Here is a 16530-nt window from a genome sequence, read left to right on the forward strand (position 1 = left end):
TTCCTTTTCTACATCTGAAACAAGTTCCTACAGGGCGTGGAGCTGACTGTTGATCACGCTGTGGGCAGTCCCGTTTCAAATGTCCCTGTTTACCACAGGAGTAACAGTGTCCGTTATAGGGCGGATGCCCAGTTTTGTGGTTGGTTAACTGGATAACTGCCGCAGCGAGGCCGGTGTTAGATAAGGGCCCTCCAATCTCCCTGCACACTTTCATCCACACCTCAAGCCCTTTACTTTTAAACGGCGCAATGGCTGCCCTGCATTCCTTAGTACATTGTTCAAAAACCAATTGTTTAACTAGGGGCATGGCTGTTTCCGGGTCACCGAAAATTCGACCTGCCGCTTCCATCATGCGGGCTACAAAGTCCAAAAATGGCTCTGTGGGTCCCTGTGTAATCTTTGTAAGGTTGCCAGAGACTTCCCCACAGCTAGGCAGTGCTTTCCACGCACGTATGGCCAGGGTGTTAATCTGATCGTACACAACTTGGGGGTACCCGGTCTGTTGATTTGCAAAGCGACCTTGGCCCATAAGCATGTCCAGGTCCCAAGCAGCGTTGCCAGCTGCTCGGTTGCGGACCGCCTGGTCATTAGCCAGTTCTAGGTAGTAGGCTTTCCAATCTAAGTATTGCCCAGGGTTCATACAGGCTTTCACTAGACTTTGCCAATCCCCTGGAGTCATAGCGAACCTGCCCAAAGCTTCCACCATAGCTACAGTGAAAGCAGCGTTGATGCCATACGCTCGTACAGACTCGGCAAGGTTTTTAACGGTTTTGAAATCTAATGGTTCATGATACCGGTTGCCAGCGTTGTCAACAAACACTGGGAATGACTGCACTGTGCATGCGCGCGAGCCTCCCTCCATACCTCACTGTTAAAAGAAGCGCCACCTTCACCTACCGGCGCGGAGGGGTTAAATGGAGGCGGAGTCAAAAGCGAGTTGAGAGCAGCGGGCCTTGTAGAGTCTTGGGTTTTGTCCCGTTCTAATTCTAGTTTTTCTACTCAAGTCACGAGAGCTCTGAGCTCCTCGTCTGACTCTGACTCTGAGTCAGAGGCCGCCTCGCTGTTCCTCCCTGAGGAGGTCGACCGTTCCTCTTTTATGCTGTCGAGCGCAGCTTGTCCCCGCTCGACTGTTTTTACACACTTTTGGTCTTGTAAACAGGCACGGATCAGTCGCCATAAGGGCTGGACACCGCCTGACAAGTTTCCTTGTTCTCGGGCACAGTAAATATCCCGTCCCACCTTCTCCCAACTGCCCACCGTGAGGTTGCCGGAAACAACGAACCACGGCGTAACCGTGTCTATCTGATCAATAAAGTCGGTTAGAGTCTTATCTCTCAATTTTAGTCGCTTTGTTTTCAACAGGGCTTTCAATGCTTGGAAAAGTGGGTGAGAAGGGGAATTACCCATATCTAAGTCTCCGGGATCAGGACCAGCCCGAATCCACGAAAGAGCTCTCTCTGTTGGAAAAGCCGGTTACGCCGTCGGGGGGAAACGATACCTCCCTTTTCACGGGGCGGGGCCTGCGAAAACATTCCGCCAGCCTCTATCAGGTAAGGGTGCGACCAACCCTCCTTCATTAGCGCGTGCCAGGTTTATGCTCCCAGCTCCGCCACTTACCCCCTCATGACCTTGGCCAGCTTTAAGTTGACCTCTCAGTGCCTCAGTTCTCTTTCCTATAAAATGGAAATAATACCAATACCTTGCCGCTTTAATGACGACGCTGACAAGGTCTTCTCCGGAACGCTTTATTTCCCCAGGCTTCTTACAATCGTCTTCTCTCTTTTCCCCAACCCCCAGGGCCTTATAGGGCCCCTAGCCAATCGGTTCATTGTCCACGTGCACGGAAACTAATCTTCGGGTGAGGATTGGTTGCATGTACTGTTCCCGTGGTGATCATGTGCATACCACGTCACCGCTATGCCCACTTCCGTATAGTTGTTTACTTAAGTAAGGCCTCAAGGACTTCCGCTAGGCGCCATCTTCGGTGCCACGAGGGGAGAGGTCTTTTAGGGGCGCCTTACAATACCTGTTCACAGGGTGACTGTGAGAAACAACTAAGTTCAGGGACCAGCAGTTAGCATAATGGCTATGTTGCTGAACTCCCATGTAGTCGACTGCGGTTCAAGTCCCGGACCTGCTGGCTTAAATTTACACTGGGCACATGTGCGTGGGTGCCCAACATCCCAAGAGGAGAATGGAGGAGAAGGGATTGCGGTGTGGCCATCCCCCCTGGGGGGTGATTTCTCGTTTTCTGTCTCTCTGTCTCTCTCTGTCTTTCTGATGAGCGCACGCACACTATAGCAAAAACCTCTCCAAAAAAAAAAATAATAATAATAACTAAGTTCACTTGTGTGATGCCATGATATAAAAAAGACTGTTTGGCCATAGTAAGTCCTACTATCATTTTGTAAGGAAATAGCGACTTCAGTCATTATTTGGTCTCACATCAGGAAAGAAAGTAGTTCATGTAAGCATTTTCGCACACTCAAGGTTTCAGGGGAAATCATGGTAACCTGAATGCTCTTACTGATTAGTGATGCGCTCGTGCACTGGAGACCTTCCCCTTGGAGATCGACATCCTGATTCATCACCTAGCATGGCAGGTGACTCTTGGAGAGTTATTTAACTTAGTGACTGTGCATTGCTGCCTAGTTGTAGAACTACTAAGGTTAAAAGAAACTTTCTCAAATCTGGGATAACTTTTATATAGAGGTCTTATTCACTAGGTTTGTGGTGGCAACAGCCTTTCAAAGATAGTTTTGTTTATTGGTTTTATTTTGGGGGGGGGTGAGAGATTTTTGCTATAGGGTATATGCACTCGCAAGAGACAGAGAGAGAGAAAGCAAGAAATAACCCCCCAGGGGAGCGGCAGGCCACAATCCCTTCTCCATTCTTCTCTCAGGATTTTTGGGCATGCACACACACGCGCCCAGCATGAGGTTTAAGCCACCTGGTCCAAGGCTTGAACCAAGGTCGACTTCATGAGAGTCCAGCGATGTAACCATTATGCCATATGTTCATCCCAGAGTTTTGCACAGTCAGGTGCTTACTCTCAGTGAGTTTTCCATTAGCTATAAATTGTCAGGGGCTTTTTCTTTTACTGCCCATGCTTGCCACAGAGAGAGAGAAAGCACCTCCCAGTGGGGTGTGGTCGTGCTACAATCATTTTTGCTCCATTTCTCTATCCCGCTAGGATTTGGAGCATACACACACACAGATACACACACACACACACACACACACACATACACACACACACACACACATACACACAGTGTATTCAATCTGCTGGGCCGGGATTTGAACTGTGGTTGGCCATGTGAGATGTACCTTTCTATGCATAGTATTTAAGTACTGCAGTATAGCGAGGCACTTTTCCATTTTTCTTTTTTAAAAGAAAGTTATTATTTACTCCATGAATGAGAGAATCAGAGCTACAAGAACTCCAAAAGGGCCTTTTGATGCCGGTATGCATAGGGAGGTCTCCAGGCTTGAACCCACAACCCATCCTATCTGCTTCACAGGGCATTGCTATTTACTGCTGAATCATCAGCTGGCCCCTGTCAGATAGTTTTAACCCTCCAGCTACAGGTGGCTACACAGCTGAGTCCATTGAGATGATGAGAGGAGACATGGGCATAACCAGAGTAGCATGCTCAACGGGGAGGGTAAAAATCATTTGGAAACTGAGTCATAAACCCCACAAGTGACATTGTCAAAATGGAATTGTTGAATGAGTCCCATCAAAGTATTTTGTTTTTCTTTACTCTGTGTGTGTGTGTGTGTGTGTGTGTGTGTGTGTGTGTGTGTGTGTGTGTGTTTTAACTTGCTACAGGGTGCGTGTGCCCCAAAGAGAGAGAGAGAGAGGGTAAATCCCCCCAGGGGGATGGACATACCATATTTCCCTCTTTCCAATTTTCCTCTCGAGATTTTGAGTATACATGCATATACACCTGGTGCATTTCTTAAGCCAGCAGATCCAGGACTCAGCCACACACGTGGGACCCAACCACCCTAACCACCTCACCACTGGCTGGCCCTGTATTTCTACCTTGATATCAAATTTTATCTTTGTGTGGGACCAACAGTTAGCGTAATGGTTATGTCGCTGGACTCCCACACAATCGACCGCGGTTCGAGTCCTGGACCTGGTGGCTTAGACTCACACCGGGCGCATGTGCGTGCGTGCCCAAGATCCCGAGAGGAGAATGGAGGAGAAGGGATTGTGGTGTGGCCGTCCCCCCTAGGGGGTGATTTCCTGCTTTCTGTCTTTCTGTCTCTCTCTGTCTGTCTGGTGAGCGCACGCACCCTATAGCAAAGACCTCTCCAAAAAAAAAAAAAATTATCTTTGTGTGTATGTGTGTGTCATAGAACAAGTGGAACTGTGTGTGTGTCATAGAACAAATGGAACTATTACCTCCAAGTGTTCAACTAGGGGTTGGATGGGGGCACAGCAGGAAAACACAATGACGAGGCTGACCACAGAAGTTCTAGGTTTCAATCCAGCAACCTCCCTGAGTAGACAGGCACATGTGTGCCCTTACAGGGGGCTGACTGAGCCCGGAGGTATACCATGGTGTTAAGACTCCTTGGAAGTGCCATTTATCTCTCTCTCTCCTCTCTCTTCTTTTTTTTCTTTTTTTTTTTAGAGAGAGATTTTTGCTATAGGGTATGTGTGCTCTGTGCCAGAGAGACAGAGACACAGAAAGTGAGAAATCAGAATCACCCTCCAGGGGTGATTGCCACACTGCAATCCCTGCTCCATTGTCCTCTTAGGATTTGGGGCATACATGCACATGCACCTGCTTGGTCTGGGACTCGAACCATGGTTGACTATGTGGGAGTCCAGCAACATAACCATTATGCCATCTGCTGGTCCCCCTCCTGTCTCTCTTGCTCACAGAAGAGATAAATTAAAATAAACTTTTAAAAACTGTATTCAAATGGCCAATTTCAGGTACTTTTCATAGTTCTAGCGTGTTTACGACAATTAAAAATAACTTCCCCACCAGGAAGTGAGTGGAGGCACATCTAATTTCCCTTCCTTTCCCTCTGCCCACACCAGTGCAGTGATTAGGAGTAGAGATCAGATCGTGCATCACTAATCAATAAGCAGAGAGGCCTGTGTACATGATTATGCAATGCTTCAGAACACAAAGCCAGTTTTAATTACTTCATCTAAAACGGAAAGTAAAATGCTACCTGCTTCCTGTGTATTCCACGGGAAGTTTTCAGTGCAGTCAGTTACTCGGAAGAAAGGTCTCAGGATCTGTTACAAATATTGGTTTTTAATTACAATTAGTCTTTGGCCTCCTGGAATCAGGAAAATTAATCAAATGTGGACATAAACCAAAGACTTTGAGCTCGATTATAATCCCTGTTACAAAGTTGGCATGGTTTGTTTGTTCATTTGCTTCCTTCTCAAGCTTTTGGCAAAAGTAACCAAATTAACACAGTTAAGGCACCCGCTGAGACCTGACAGCAGGTGAAGACGTTGTTGAAGTAGAGACAGAGGCAACCTGGAGAAGACGCATCTCACCAGCTGTAGGCCCATCTCCTCCCTGCCCTCCATTCATGTGTAAAGGCCCAGCAGCCCCATGTCCCTCAGACACTTTCTCCAACACTGCTCTGCCTGAGCCATTTCTAAAGGCAGTCTCCATGCCTTAGAAACGGACACTCAAGACTTCTTTCCAAAGAAAAATAGTGAAAGGAAACAGATTCTGGCTATCTTCAGGAGGAAAGAAAGAAAGCCCTATTCAAAGGAAGTAGATTAGCTGGACTTCAAAGTGTCATGTGCAAAAATTTGTTAGGAAGTACAAGTACATGGATTTTTTTTTTTAGAGGTTTTTGCTATAGGGCGCGTGCACTCGCCAGACAGAGAGGGCGTGTGAGCTCGCCAGACAGACAGAGACGGAAAAAGAGATAGAAAGCGAGAAATTCCCCCCCCCCAGGAGGGATGGCCACGTCGCAATCTCCTCTCCTCCATTCTCCTCTCGGGATCCTGGGCATGCACACACACGCGCCTGGCGTGAGTTTAAGCCAACGGGTCCAGGACACAAACCATGGTCGACCACGTGGGAGTCCAGCAACATAGCCATTACGCTAACTGCTAGTCCCATGGATATTTTTTAAGAAATCAATTTTCTAATCTTCAACTTCCACAAGAACTAAAACTGAGAATGTATCTTTGCTTGCAGTCGTTCTCCCAAACTTAAAAAAAAGGGGAAGGTAGATCCTTTAGCCATCCCAAAAAAGTTTATTATATTGTAAAACAAAAGATCCAAACTATTTTAGTTCCCAGAAAATGTTCTGTAAAGATTAAACAAAAGCATCCTGCCTTTTTATGACCTAATAATATTTCTGTTAAAAGAAAAACTTAAGGGACCAGCAGGTGGCATGGTAATTAAGCCACTGGACTCCCACGTGGCTGACCGCTGGTGAGCACACTTGTCCTATAGGAAATTTATTTATTTTCTTTCTTTTTTAAATTATTTATTTATTTTACATACTTTCACTGGACATCACCACAGCATACAAAATGCAATTTCCTAGCCAGAGTACACTGTAGAGTGGCTTAAACATTTAAACATACATGTTACTGTCAACAAATAATTTTCTATTTCTTGTTTCTTGTTTTATATATATATGTGTGTGTGTGTGTGTGTGTGTGTGTGTGTGTATAATCTCTTAAATCACTAGATATCAGCTCTCCCTATAGGAAATTTAAAATAAAAATAATAATAATAATAATAACAACAACAATTGCTAAGTCATGGAAACAACCCAAATGCCCACAAACAGATGAATGGATAGAAAAACTGTGGTACATATGCTCTATGGAATACTATTCAGCCATAAAAAAAACAACAAAACCCTGGCTTTTGACAAGAAATGGATGAATAAAGAAGATTTACTGCTGAGTGAAGCAAGCTAGGCTATGAAGGAGAGGCATTGTATATCCCCACTTAATATATACCGAATGTCCGCACTCTATGCCTGAAACTAATTGACTGAAGGGTATAGAAACACAGTATATAGATGTAAATACCAGATATAGTGTGTGTGAAAGAGGAGGGTCTGAGGAATGACATTTAGAAGAAACATAGGGAGCCAAAGCATTAATGGCACAAAGAAATGTGGAATTATCTGTTGAAGATATTTTATAGTTTTATCAACTGCACTAGGGAGAAATGTTCACCTGTTGAAATATCCATTTTGTAAGTCAAATAATAATGTGATTGAATGTATAAAATAAAATGAAATTTAAATAAATAAATAAAATAACAATATACAAAACAAAATAATTCTTCAAGGAAAAAGAAAATAAAAACTTCAGACAATTTAATTTAGCAGAGTTTAATTGAGCAAAAAAATATTCAAATTGGGAAGCCCCCAGAATGACTTCAAAGGAACTCTGATAGCCACAGGTGGGGTGACATTAATGTGAAAGAAAGGGAAAGCTAAGTACAAAAACTGGAAATGAGGGAGTGAAGTAGAGAAATCATTGGATTAATTACAACTTGATGTTTGTCTGCGGGCTGTCTTTGATTGACTGAAGAGTGGCTACTGTCATTGGTTGTAACTTAGCAAATGACTAAGGGAGCAGACTTCCAAATGAGATTGTGATTTGCTTACAGGAACTCAAGCAGGAATACAGAGGCCTTCTCAGGCCAATATAGTTTAACACTGTTAAAATGGCATAGCAGTTAGGTGCTGCTTGGAGAAAGCCAGATCTCACATGGCCAACCAGGGTTCAAGTCTCAGCACCTTCAGCTGGAAAAACATCATGTGTGCTGATGATCTAAGGGGATGGGGAATTGGAGGAAAAAGGTTTGTGGCATTACCAGCCCACTGAGGCTCCCTTTTTTTCCCTCTCAGGTGCATGTGCACCCCCCAAAAGGAGTGCAACTTGACTCATTTTGGGGTGTTCTGAAATTAGAAAAAATAAAGCAATAGATGTTAAATGGTGCAGGTTCTTTTATGTGCAAATTTTAGTGCATTTGTTAAATTTTTCAAGATGTGTTTGAAAACCCAGAGAGATTGCCAGCAGATGACACAGAGGCATTGAATTCCACATGGCCAACTCCACAGTTCAAGTCCTGGATCTGGTGGCTTGAAAATCACACCAGGCACATCTGTATGCATGCCCAAAATTCAGAGAGGGGACTAGAGAGGGGACTAGAGGAATAGGGATCACAGTATGGCCCTCTCTCCAGGGGGTGATTTCTCTCTTTCTCTCTCTCTCTCTCTCTCTCTCTCTCTCTCTCTCTCTCTCTCTCTCTTTCTCTCTCTCTCATGAGCACATGAGCCCTATAGCAAAAATCTTTAAAAAAATAAAAAATAAAAGTCCAGAGAGAAAATTTTTACAAAACTTCTTTCAGATTCAGAGTGTGTTATTCAATAAGGTAAAGCACACTTATTAAACTGTCATAAAATATTCATTCCAATTTGGACTCATTCACAGTGACTTGGAAGGAACTCTCTTCAGCAGGCCTGCATCAGGTGAAATGATCTCCAACCATTTTTATTCTCTGTGTCACTGCATTCAAGAATCCTATTCCAAAGACAAAGATTCTGGTTGGCTTATTTGGATCATGTGCCAATCATTAGTCAAGGGAGGATATGCTACATTGATTGATAGGCCTGCCAGCATTCTATCAGGTGGAAAAGAGATCTAGTAAAATTGGGGCATAGTTAGAGAAGGGAGAAGTAGATGATGGACAGGCATAAGTCACGATGTCCTACCACAAGAGATCATCAAGAACTCAAGTTACTAAGCTTCCTGGGATTCATAACAGGATGAAGAAAGTAGAAATTCACAGCTCAAGTCATGAAATAAGATAAAGCCTGCCCCTTGACCTACTGGTTAAGTGAGCCATATGCCACATGGCCCCAATGGCTTGAAAAACATACCACACGCATATGGGCATACCCCAGATCCTGAAGGAATGGAGAAACGGAGAAGGGCATATGGTGTGACCTCTGGGACAGACATGCCTTCTACCTCTCCCTCTCTCTTTGTCTTTCTCTAGCAAGCACATGTGCTCTCTGGAAATTTAAAAAGAAGAAGAGGAAACGGGAGAAGAAGAAACAGTCACTGAACATTAGGGTGAAGGAATAAACACACACATAAAGCCCCTTTATTATTTGCATTTGAACCACAAAGCAAAATCTATTCATAAGCACTTCCCTAAAACTACAAAGAAGGGCTCCCCTTAAAAGTTTTCAGGAAAGGACCAGCAGTTAGTGTAATGGCTATGTTACTGGACTCCCATGTAGTCAACTCTGGTTTGAGTCCCAGACCCGGTGGCTTAAACTCACGCCGAGCACATGTGCATGCATGCCCAAGATCCCAAGAGGAGAAAGGAAGAGAAGGGATTGCGGCATGGCCATCCCCCCTGGGGAGGTGATTTCTCGCTTTCTGTCTCTCTGTCCCTCTCTGTCTTCCTGGCGAATGCACATGCTCTATAGCAAAAACCTCTCCAAAAAAAGAAAGAAAAAAAAAAGTTTTCAGAGAATACAAACAGTAAATAGAAATTAGTTTTAAAGGAGCCCTTTTATACAGTGTGTGAAATATCAGTGTGAAATATCATTGAGGGACCAGCAGATGGTATGGTGGTTAAGGCTCAAGACTCCCACATGGACAATCACAGCTTGAGTCCCATATGCGGAGGCTTGAAAAATCACACTGGATACATGTGTTTACTTGCCCAAAATCCCAGGAGGAGAATGGAGGGAAAGGAATTACAGAGTGTCCATGCCCCCTGTGGGGTGATTTCTCATTTTCCCTCCTTCTGTCTCTCTGGCCAGCAAACGTGCCCTATGACAAAAAGAAAAGAAGAAGAAAAAACATGTATGTGTGTGTGTGTGTATCAATATTGTCTATAATTCATATGTGACATTTTGTAGTTTGATCCACTGACTCTGACTTTTGGAAGAGTCGTTGACCATGGTTTAATTAATAATTTCCTGCTGGGGACTAGCAGGTGGCGGTTTAGGTGCTAGACACTCCCATATGGCTGACCACAGTTCAAGTCCCGGACGTGGCAGCTTGCTTTCTCAACTTTCCCTCTTTCTCTCTCTGCATCTCTCTCTGGTCAAGCTTAAAAAAAAAAAAAAAGAAAAAGAAAGAAAGTAAGAAAGAAAGAAAGAAAGAGAGAGAGAGAGAGAGAGAAAGAAAGAAAGAAAGAAAGAAAGAAAGAAAGAAAGAAAGAAAGAAAGAAAGAAAGAAAGAAAGAAAAAAGAAAAAAAATACTTTCAAGACACCCTAATAAGTCAGACTGCCCCAAAAATCAAACTAGGTGAACCTGTACCTGCATAAGAAGATAACAGACACAACTTGATTTTACTGAAATAGATTCATACCCTGTTCCCCACCCTCACCAACACCACCAAGTCCAACAGTGCCCTAATTTGCAAAGTAAGTCTTAATGGACATTCCCCCAGTGTTAGTTCTTTAGTATAACCGCTGAAACTGGGATGGGAGATTTATTGTTCCCCAGTTGATGTGTTAAAGCACATTGCTGGAACATAGCCAGGACATGACCAGGACAACAGGGGACATAATGAAATCCCCAGCAGAGTCTCATGTGTTAGAAAACAGAGCCACTTGGGTGGTCATTCTTCTTCTGTGGCCACCCAGGCTCTTCCACCTCTGGGGATTTCCTGGGAGCCATTTGTGTGTTACTTCCCCCTGGCTGCTGCCTCTTCATGGGTTAAGCATGTGGTTCTCTTACAGGAGGAAGGGCGGTATGAAGGCCCCACCTTGGCTCACGCCGTGGAGTTGTTTGGTGGCAGACGATGGAGCACCCGCAACCCCAGCCCTGGGACCTCAGCAAAGAGTGCCGAGAAGCCCAACATGCAGAGAAACAACACCCTGGGCATAAGCACTGCCAAGAAAAAGAAGAAAATCCTCATGAGGGTAGAGTTGGCTTGTTTATTAAGCACTAACCCTGTCTTCCAAGACTGTTGTACTGTCTGCTGCACCACACACCAGCTTGGGTCACCTGGGCTGGGGACAAGATGAGGTGTGAGACAGTCAATGCAAGGACTTACCATGCACTTTTTGGGTGCCAGGGCCAGGAATCAAGTCAATGCCAGGGGGAAAGACAGGAGCCCTCGACAGACACAAGTATACAGTGCAGTCTAAATAAGAGTCATCTGCACGGTTTACAGAGGCAGAGAGGAGAATACAAGCAGGGAAGTTTTTACAGAGCAGTTGGCACATGGGTCTCAAAGAATCTATAGGTGTTTACCAGGTAGATGACACAGGAGAAAGCATCCCTACGGAGGAGACAGTAGGGAAGCACACACAGTTCTGGGCGGCTGGAGCATGAGCTCCGTAGTGGGCGAGGAAGGGCTGAAGAACAGGAAGCACATTAGGAAAGTCGCAGGGTGGTCACCAAAAGCCTACTTGTATAACACAGCTTAAAAATACTAGCACCTTTGGGCCAGCCTGTGGAGTGATGGTTAAGGTAGCTGGATCCCACATGACTGACTGCATGCTTTGAGTACCAGACCTAGCAACTTGAAAAATACACGAGGCACATGTGCATCCGTGCCCAAAATCCCAAAAGGAGGGAGAGATGGAGAAGAAGGGTTTGTAACATGACCATCCTCCAAGAGAGAAGACTTCTCACTTTCTCCCCCTCTCTCTGTGGAGCACACACACCCTCTAGCAAATTAAATACAGTGAGAGAGAGTGGCCAAACGTCAATGACCAAAACTCAAAGCACCAAGCTCATTAGCTCACTAGACAGTATTTCATTTTTTAAAAAATTGAAGAAAAGAATGTATATTAGCACTGTACATGAGGGACTTCAACAAATTCATTGAAAAATACAATTTTATTTTTATTTTTCAAGTTCATTTTGCTGTAAAACATTTTTGAAATCCCTACATAGTTTTTCATAACTCATTTCCCGAAATGCATGAAGCCCCTCATAATTAAAGATTGCATTAAATAATATACATTATCATTGTAACATGATAGTATTACTTCATAGCTACTTAGAAGAAATCCCAGCTTTTGCATGTGAGATGCTATTGATGTTAAAGTTGAACTTTACCTCACAATTCTTTTTTTTTCAGTTTCTCTTATACATTCAATGACCATACATCACGTAGCTCGTAAAGTGAATTCTTCCAACATGAATACACTTCACACCAGCCCCCTGAGGAGACATATTATCATCAACAGACAATAGTCCATTTCTGTGTCCCATAAATGTCTTGCTTCTCTACTTTTCTCCTTAGTATCTTTCCCCACACTCCCCCTTCTTCCACACCTCCTCCCACACTGAATCCTGTATCTGTCACCATTTTCCATGCTTCTCTATCCTCTCATCTTTCCGTTTCCACCATAGATAGAGTGTGGACAGTCACAATTCTGGTTCTGCACAGAGACCCCAGAGGCTGCATGTCTTGTTTTCTCTGCCTCGCTCCCCTATGGAGCACTTTCAAGTGGAGAACAGAGATCGAAAGGAGAGAATGCTTGGTCAGCCTTCACACAGGTCTTCACTGGTTTCAACAGGGGGAGGCAGTACTCAAAGTGGGTAGGTCCGAAAATAGAGGCCTGCCTGAACTGAAGCAGTGATGGGAGAGGAATGGACTGGGAGCCATGGTGAGTTTTATGTTCCCAGGGTGAGAGTGGAGAGGCGACTGACGACGAGATGGCCACCCGAAAGGCCAAAATGTACAAAGAGTGTCGAAGCCGGAGCGGTTCTGACCCTCAAGATGTTAATGAACAAGAAGAAGCAGGTAATGCAGCACGTTCCCTTCTGAGATTCTTGCTTTTCAACTTTATGGGATAAAAATGTACATTTGGTTTTCAATTGTGTTTTAAGTATCATGGGTGTTTTTTAAATGATCTTGTTAAACTTCCTTACCTCTGTTTTAACCAGATGGTAAAATTGGAGAGGTACTTCTGCAAGCGCTGTGTGCCTGGAAGAAAATTCTTATTTGTTCATTGTCATTAGTGACAGGGAATATGGGATATAACAAGGAGCAGTTTGATGGATTAGACCAATAATTCCCAACCCTGGCCTGATATTAGGGCTTTCAAAGAAATACCTGGATACCCTGGCCACATCCAAGACCAACTGATCAGCTGCTCTCCAGCTCGGACCTTCCATCTATGTGTTTTTAAGGTCCTGAGCTGATTCTAATGTTGGCTGGTTGCCAATCCACCAGATTAGCTCTTTCATCAAAATATTTCCATGCTTCTTATAGAGATATTGTCTGCATAGACTGACGTGCTCAGACATCCAGAAGCATCTTTGGTTTGCATTTGATTTCTGAGAGAATCATTGTGTCTTTTCTGTCTTTTGTCCTCACAGATGCCATCGCTAGCCCTCCAAACCCTCTCCCTTCCAGAAGAGCCCACTCTTTGACCACGGCTGGGTCCCCCAGCTTGGCTGCTGGAACGTCATCTCCCATCAGGCCAGTGTCCTCCCCTGTGCTGTCTTCTTCAAACAAGAGCCCGTCCAGGTGGGGCCTTAACATGATGAAACACAAGGACCCTTCCCATCTCCCAGTGGTGTGGAAGGCCATATTCTCATTGTTGTCTATGGAAAGACTGCCTCTAATTGTGACTTACAGCTAGATTAAAATGAAACAAAACAAATTTTTAATGATCCCAATTTTCCTGATTCTGTACTCCTACTCTCTCATATTAGTGTATTTGGTCCCAATTATTTGAGAGGCAAACCCTTCAAAGGTCAGTAGCAGTAACAGAACCCAAGCTGTGACTCCAGCTCTGTACTCTCAAATATAGTAGCCACTAACCATATGTGAGTATTTCATTCAAATTTAAATGAATCAAAATTAGGGAGCTAGAGGTTAAGGCAGCTGAATCACATATGACCTTGAGTCCTTGAGAATCATGTTGGGTGCATGTGAGTGTGTGCCCAAAATCCTGAAATCCCAGTGGTGTGGAAGGCCATATTCTCATTGTTGTCTATGGAAAGACTGCCTCTAATTGTGACTTACAGCTAGATTAAAATGAAACAAAACAAATTTTTAATGATCCCAATTTTCCTGATTCTGTACTCCTACTCTCTCATATTAGTGTATTTGGTCCCAATTATTTGAGAGGCAAACCCTTCAAAGGTCAGTAGCAGTAACAGAACCCAAGCTGTGACTCCAGCTCTGTACTCTCAAATATAGTAGCCACTAACCATATGTGAGTATTTCATTCAAATTTAAATGAATCAAAATTAGGGAGCTAGAGGTTAAGGCAGCTGAATCACATATGACCTTGAGTCCTTGAGAATCATGTTGGGTGCATGTGAGTGTGTGCCCAAAATCCTGAAAGGATGGAGAAAGGGAGGAGAAGGGATTGCAAACTTTATAGGGGTTGCTTTCCCTCTCTCTTTCTCTCTCTTCCCCTCCAGAAAGTACACAACCACATAGCAAATTTTTAAAAAAAGGGGGGGGGACTAGAAAGCAGTACAGTGTTAAGATGCCACATTCTGCAAGGCTGACCCATGTGGGAAGGTCTCAGGTTCGAGTCCAGAGACCTCTCTGAGTAGGCTGACCACTCATGTGCCCATGATCCAGGACTGACTGTGGCTGGAGATGGATTGCAACATCAGAACCCTGTTGGGGGTGCTGCCTCTCTTTCTCTCTTGCTCTCTCAGGAGAAATAAATAAATAACTTTTTAAAGTAAAATATTTCAAATTTAGTTCTTTGAACACAGTAGCCACAGCTCAGGAGCTCTGTAGCCACGAGTGGCTAATGGTTACTATACTGAACAGTGCAGATAGAGGACGTGTTTATCACTGCAGAAGGTCCATGGGGATAGCACCACTCTAAATGATGAATAAATTAACTTGTAGTGTAAGCTACTTGACCCTTTAGTCAAATATACTTAAAGATTCTCTAATATATAAGTTATATATGTCTGCAGAAATGGATGCAAGTATTGTAGCAACTTGGATACGTTTAGATATTCTACAGATGGTTTTATAGTACATTATTTTATAAAGTCTATGTAAATTACAAATTTGAAACAATATCAACCACTTCAGAAAAAGAATTAACAGTAAAGTGAAAGCCTTCCAAAGGGAATCAGAATGTTCCTCCATCTCCACACTAAAGTTTAGGAAATACAAAGGTTCTAGAGGCCAGCAGGTGGCATGGTGTTTAAGGCAGCTGGATCCCACATGGCCAGATCTGCAGTTCAAGTCCCAAACCCAGCGACTTGAAAACCATGCCAGGCACATGTGCATGAGTCCCCAAAATCCAAGAAGAGAATAGCAGAGAGGGATTACAGTGTGTCTGTCCCCCCAGGGGGTGATTTCTCACTTTCTCTCTCTGTCTCTCTCCAGTGAGTGACTCACCCTATTGAAAAAATCTAAAACGAAAGAAAAGGGAAGAACACTTTATCAAACAGAGTAGGAGGAAGACATGGGTCTGAGCAGATGTTGGTTTTAGAAATGTTCATTTCATAGACACACACATTCTCCCTCTTGCTCTCTCTCAAAGACACTCACAATTTTTTTTTATTGCCAGAGGCCACATGCTTTCACCAGAGAGAGAGAGAGAGAGAGAAAGCATCCCTCAGCAGAGTGTGGTCCCACCACAATTCCCTCTCCTCCACTTCTCCATCCCGTCAGGATTCAAGGCACACGTGCACAGGCACCTGGCATGTTTTCCAAGCTGCCAGAGCCAGGACTTGAACTCCAGTTGGTCATGTAGGTTCTGCCTCCCATGCACAAGTCTTAACTGTTGTACTATGGGGCCAAACTTGAAGCTTGCTATTGATAATACTCCTATCAGTACAATAAATTATCTTTGAAAAGGAAAAATTCTTCCACAATGTAAGTAATGAACTTATATGCTTTATACATTCAGATTCTTGAATTGATGACAGTGGATCAAAGCTATACAGGAATTCTTTGTACCACTTCTGCAACTTGTCTAAAAGTTTAGATTTATAACAAAACTAAAGTTATAAAAATTAGAATTCATTACATTATAGGGACCAGCAGATGGTGTAATGGTTACATTGCTGGACTCCCACGTAGTCGATTGTGGTTCGAGTCCTGGACCCAGTGGCTTAAAACTAACTCCAGGTGCATGTGCATGCGTGCCCAAAATCCCAAGAGGAGAATGGAGGAGAAGGTATTGCACTGTGGCCATCACTCTGGGGGACAATTTCTCGCTGTCTTCTCTCTATATCTCTGTTGAGTGCACATGCCCTATAGCAAAAATAAAAAAGAAAAGAATGTATTACATTGTATTTTCAGCCTATGCACTATGCCAAGTAAATAAAATAGCCAAATAATTTGGGCTAAGTGCTGCTTTCCTTTATTTCAGTCACTCATGAACAGGCAAAGGAAGGACAGGGTAAGAGAGAAAAATCCTTTAAAAGAGAAAGAACATGCCCAGTGCAAGATCAGGGGGCTGCCCATAGGAACACAGTGTTCAGTGCCTGCCTAGGGATTCCAAAACAGAAGGCAGGACTCCGCAAGAGATGGAACACCAGCCCAAATGTGGTTGAAGGAGAAAGCAAACCTGAGCCCTAA

The 16530-nt window shown here is 43.9% G+C and overlaps 1 protein-coding gene across 2 annotated transcripts in view; it reads left to right on the plus strand.

The window, feature by feature from the left end:
• The window catches only part of PLCE1 (phospholipase C epsilon 1), a 318188-nt gene that overhangs the window by 245721 nt on the left and 55937 nt on the right, over nt 1-16530 (plus strand). The window contains exons 9-11 of one of the 2 annotated variants that reach the window (XM_006147651.3): nt 10739-10921; nt 12642-12759; nt 13338-13488. In XM_006147651.3, the coding sequence (XP_006147713.1) occupies nt 10739-10921; nt 12642-12759; nt 13338-13488 (452 nt within the window). The remainder of the gene's footprint in view (nt 1-10738; nt 10922-12641; nt 12760-13337; nt 13489-16530) is intronic. The other variant, XM_014587535.2, reaches the window with a different exon arrangement.

The sequence above is a fragment of the Tupaia chinensis genome, unplaced genomic scaffold (assembly GCF_000334495.1).
Source record: "Tupaia chinensis unplaced genomic scaffold, TupChi_1.0 Scaffold000217_1, whole genome shotgun sequence".
NCBI classification, from domain to species: domain Eukaryota; kingdom Metazoa; phylum Chordata; class Mammalia; order Scandentia; family Tupaiidae; genus Tupaia; species Tupaia belangeri.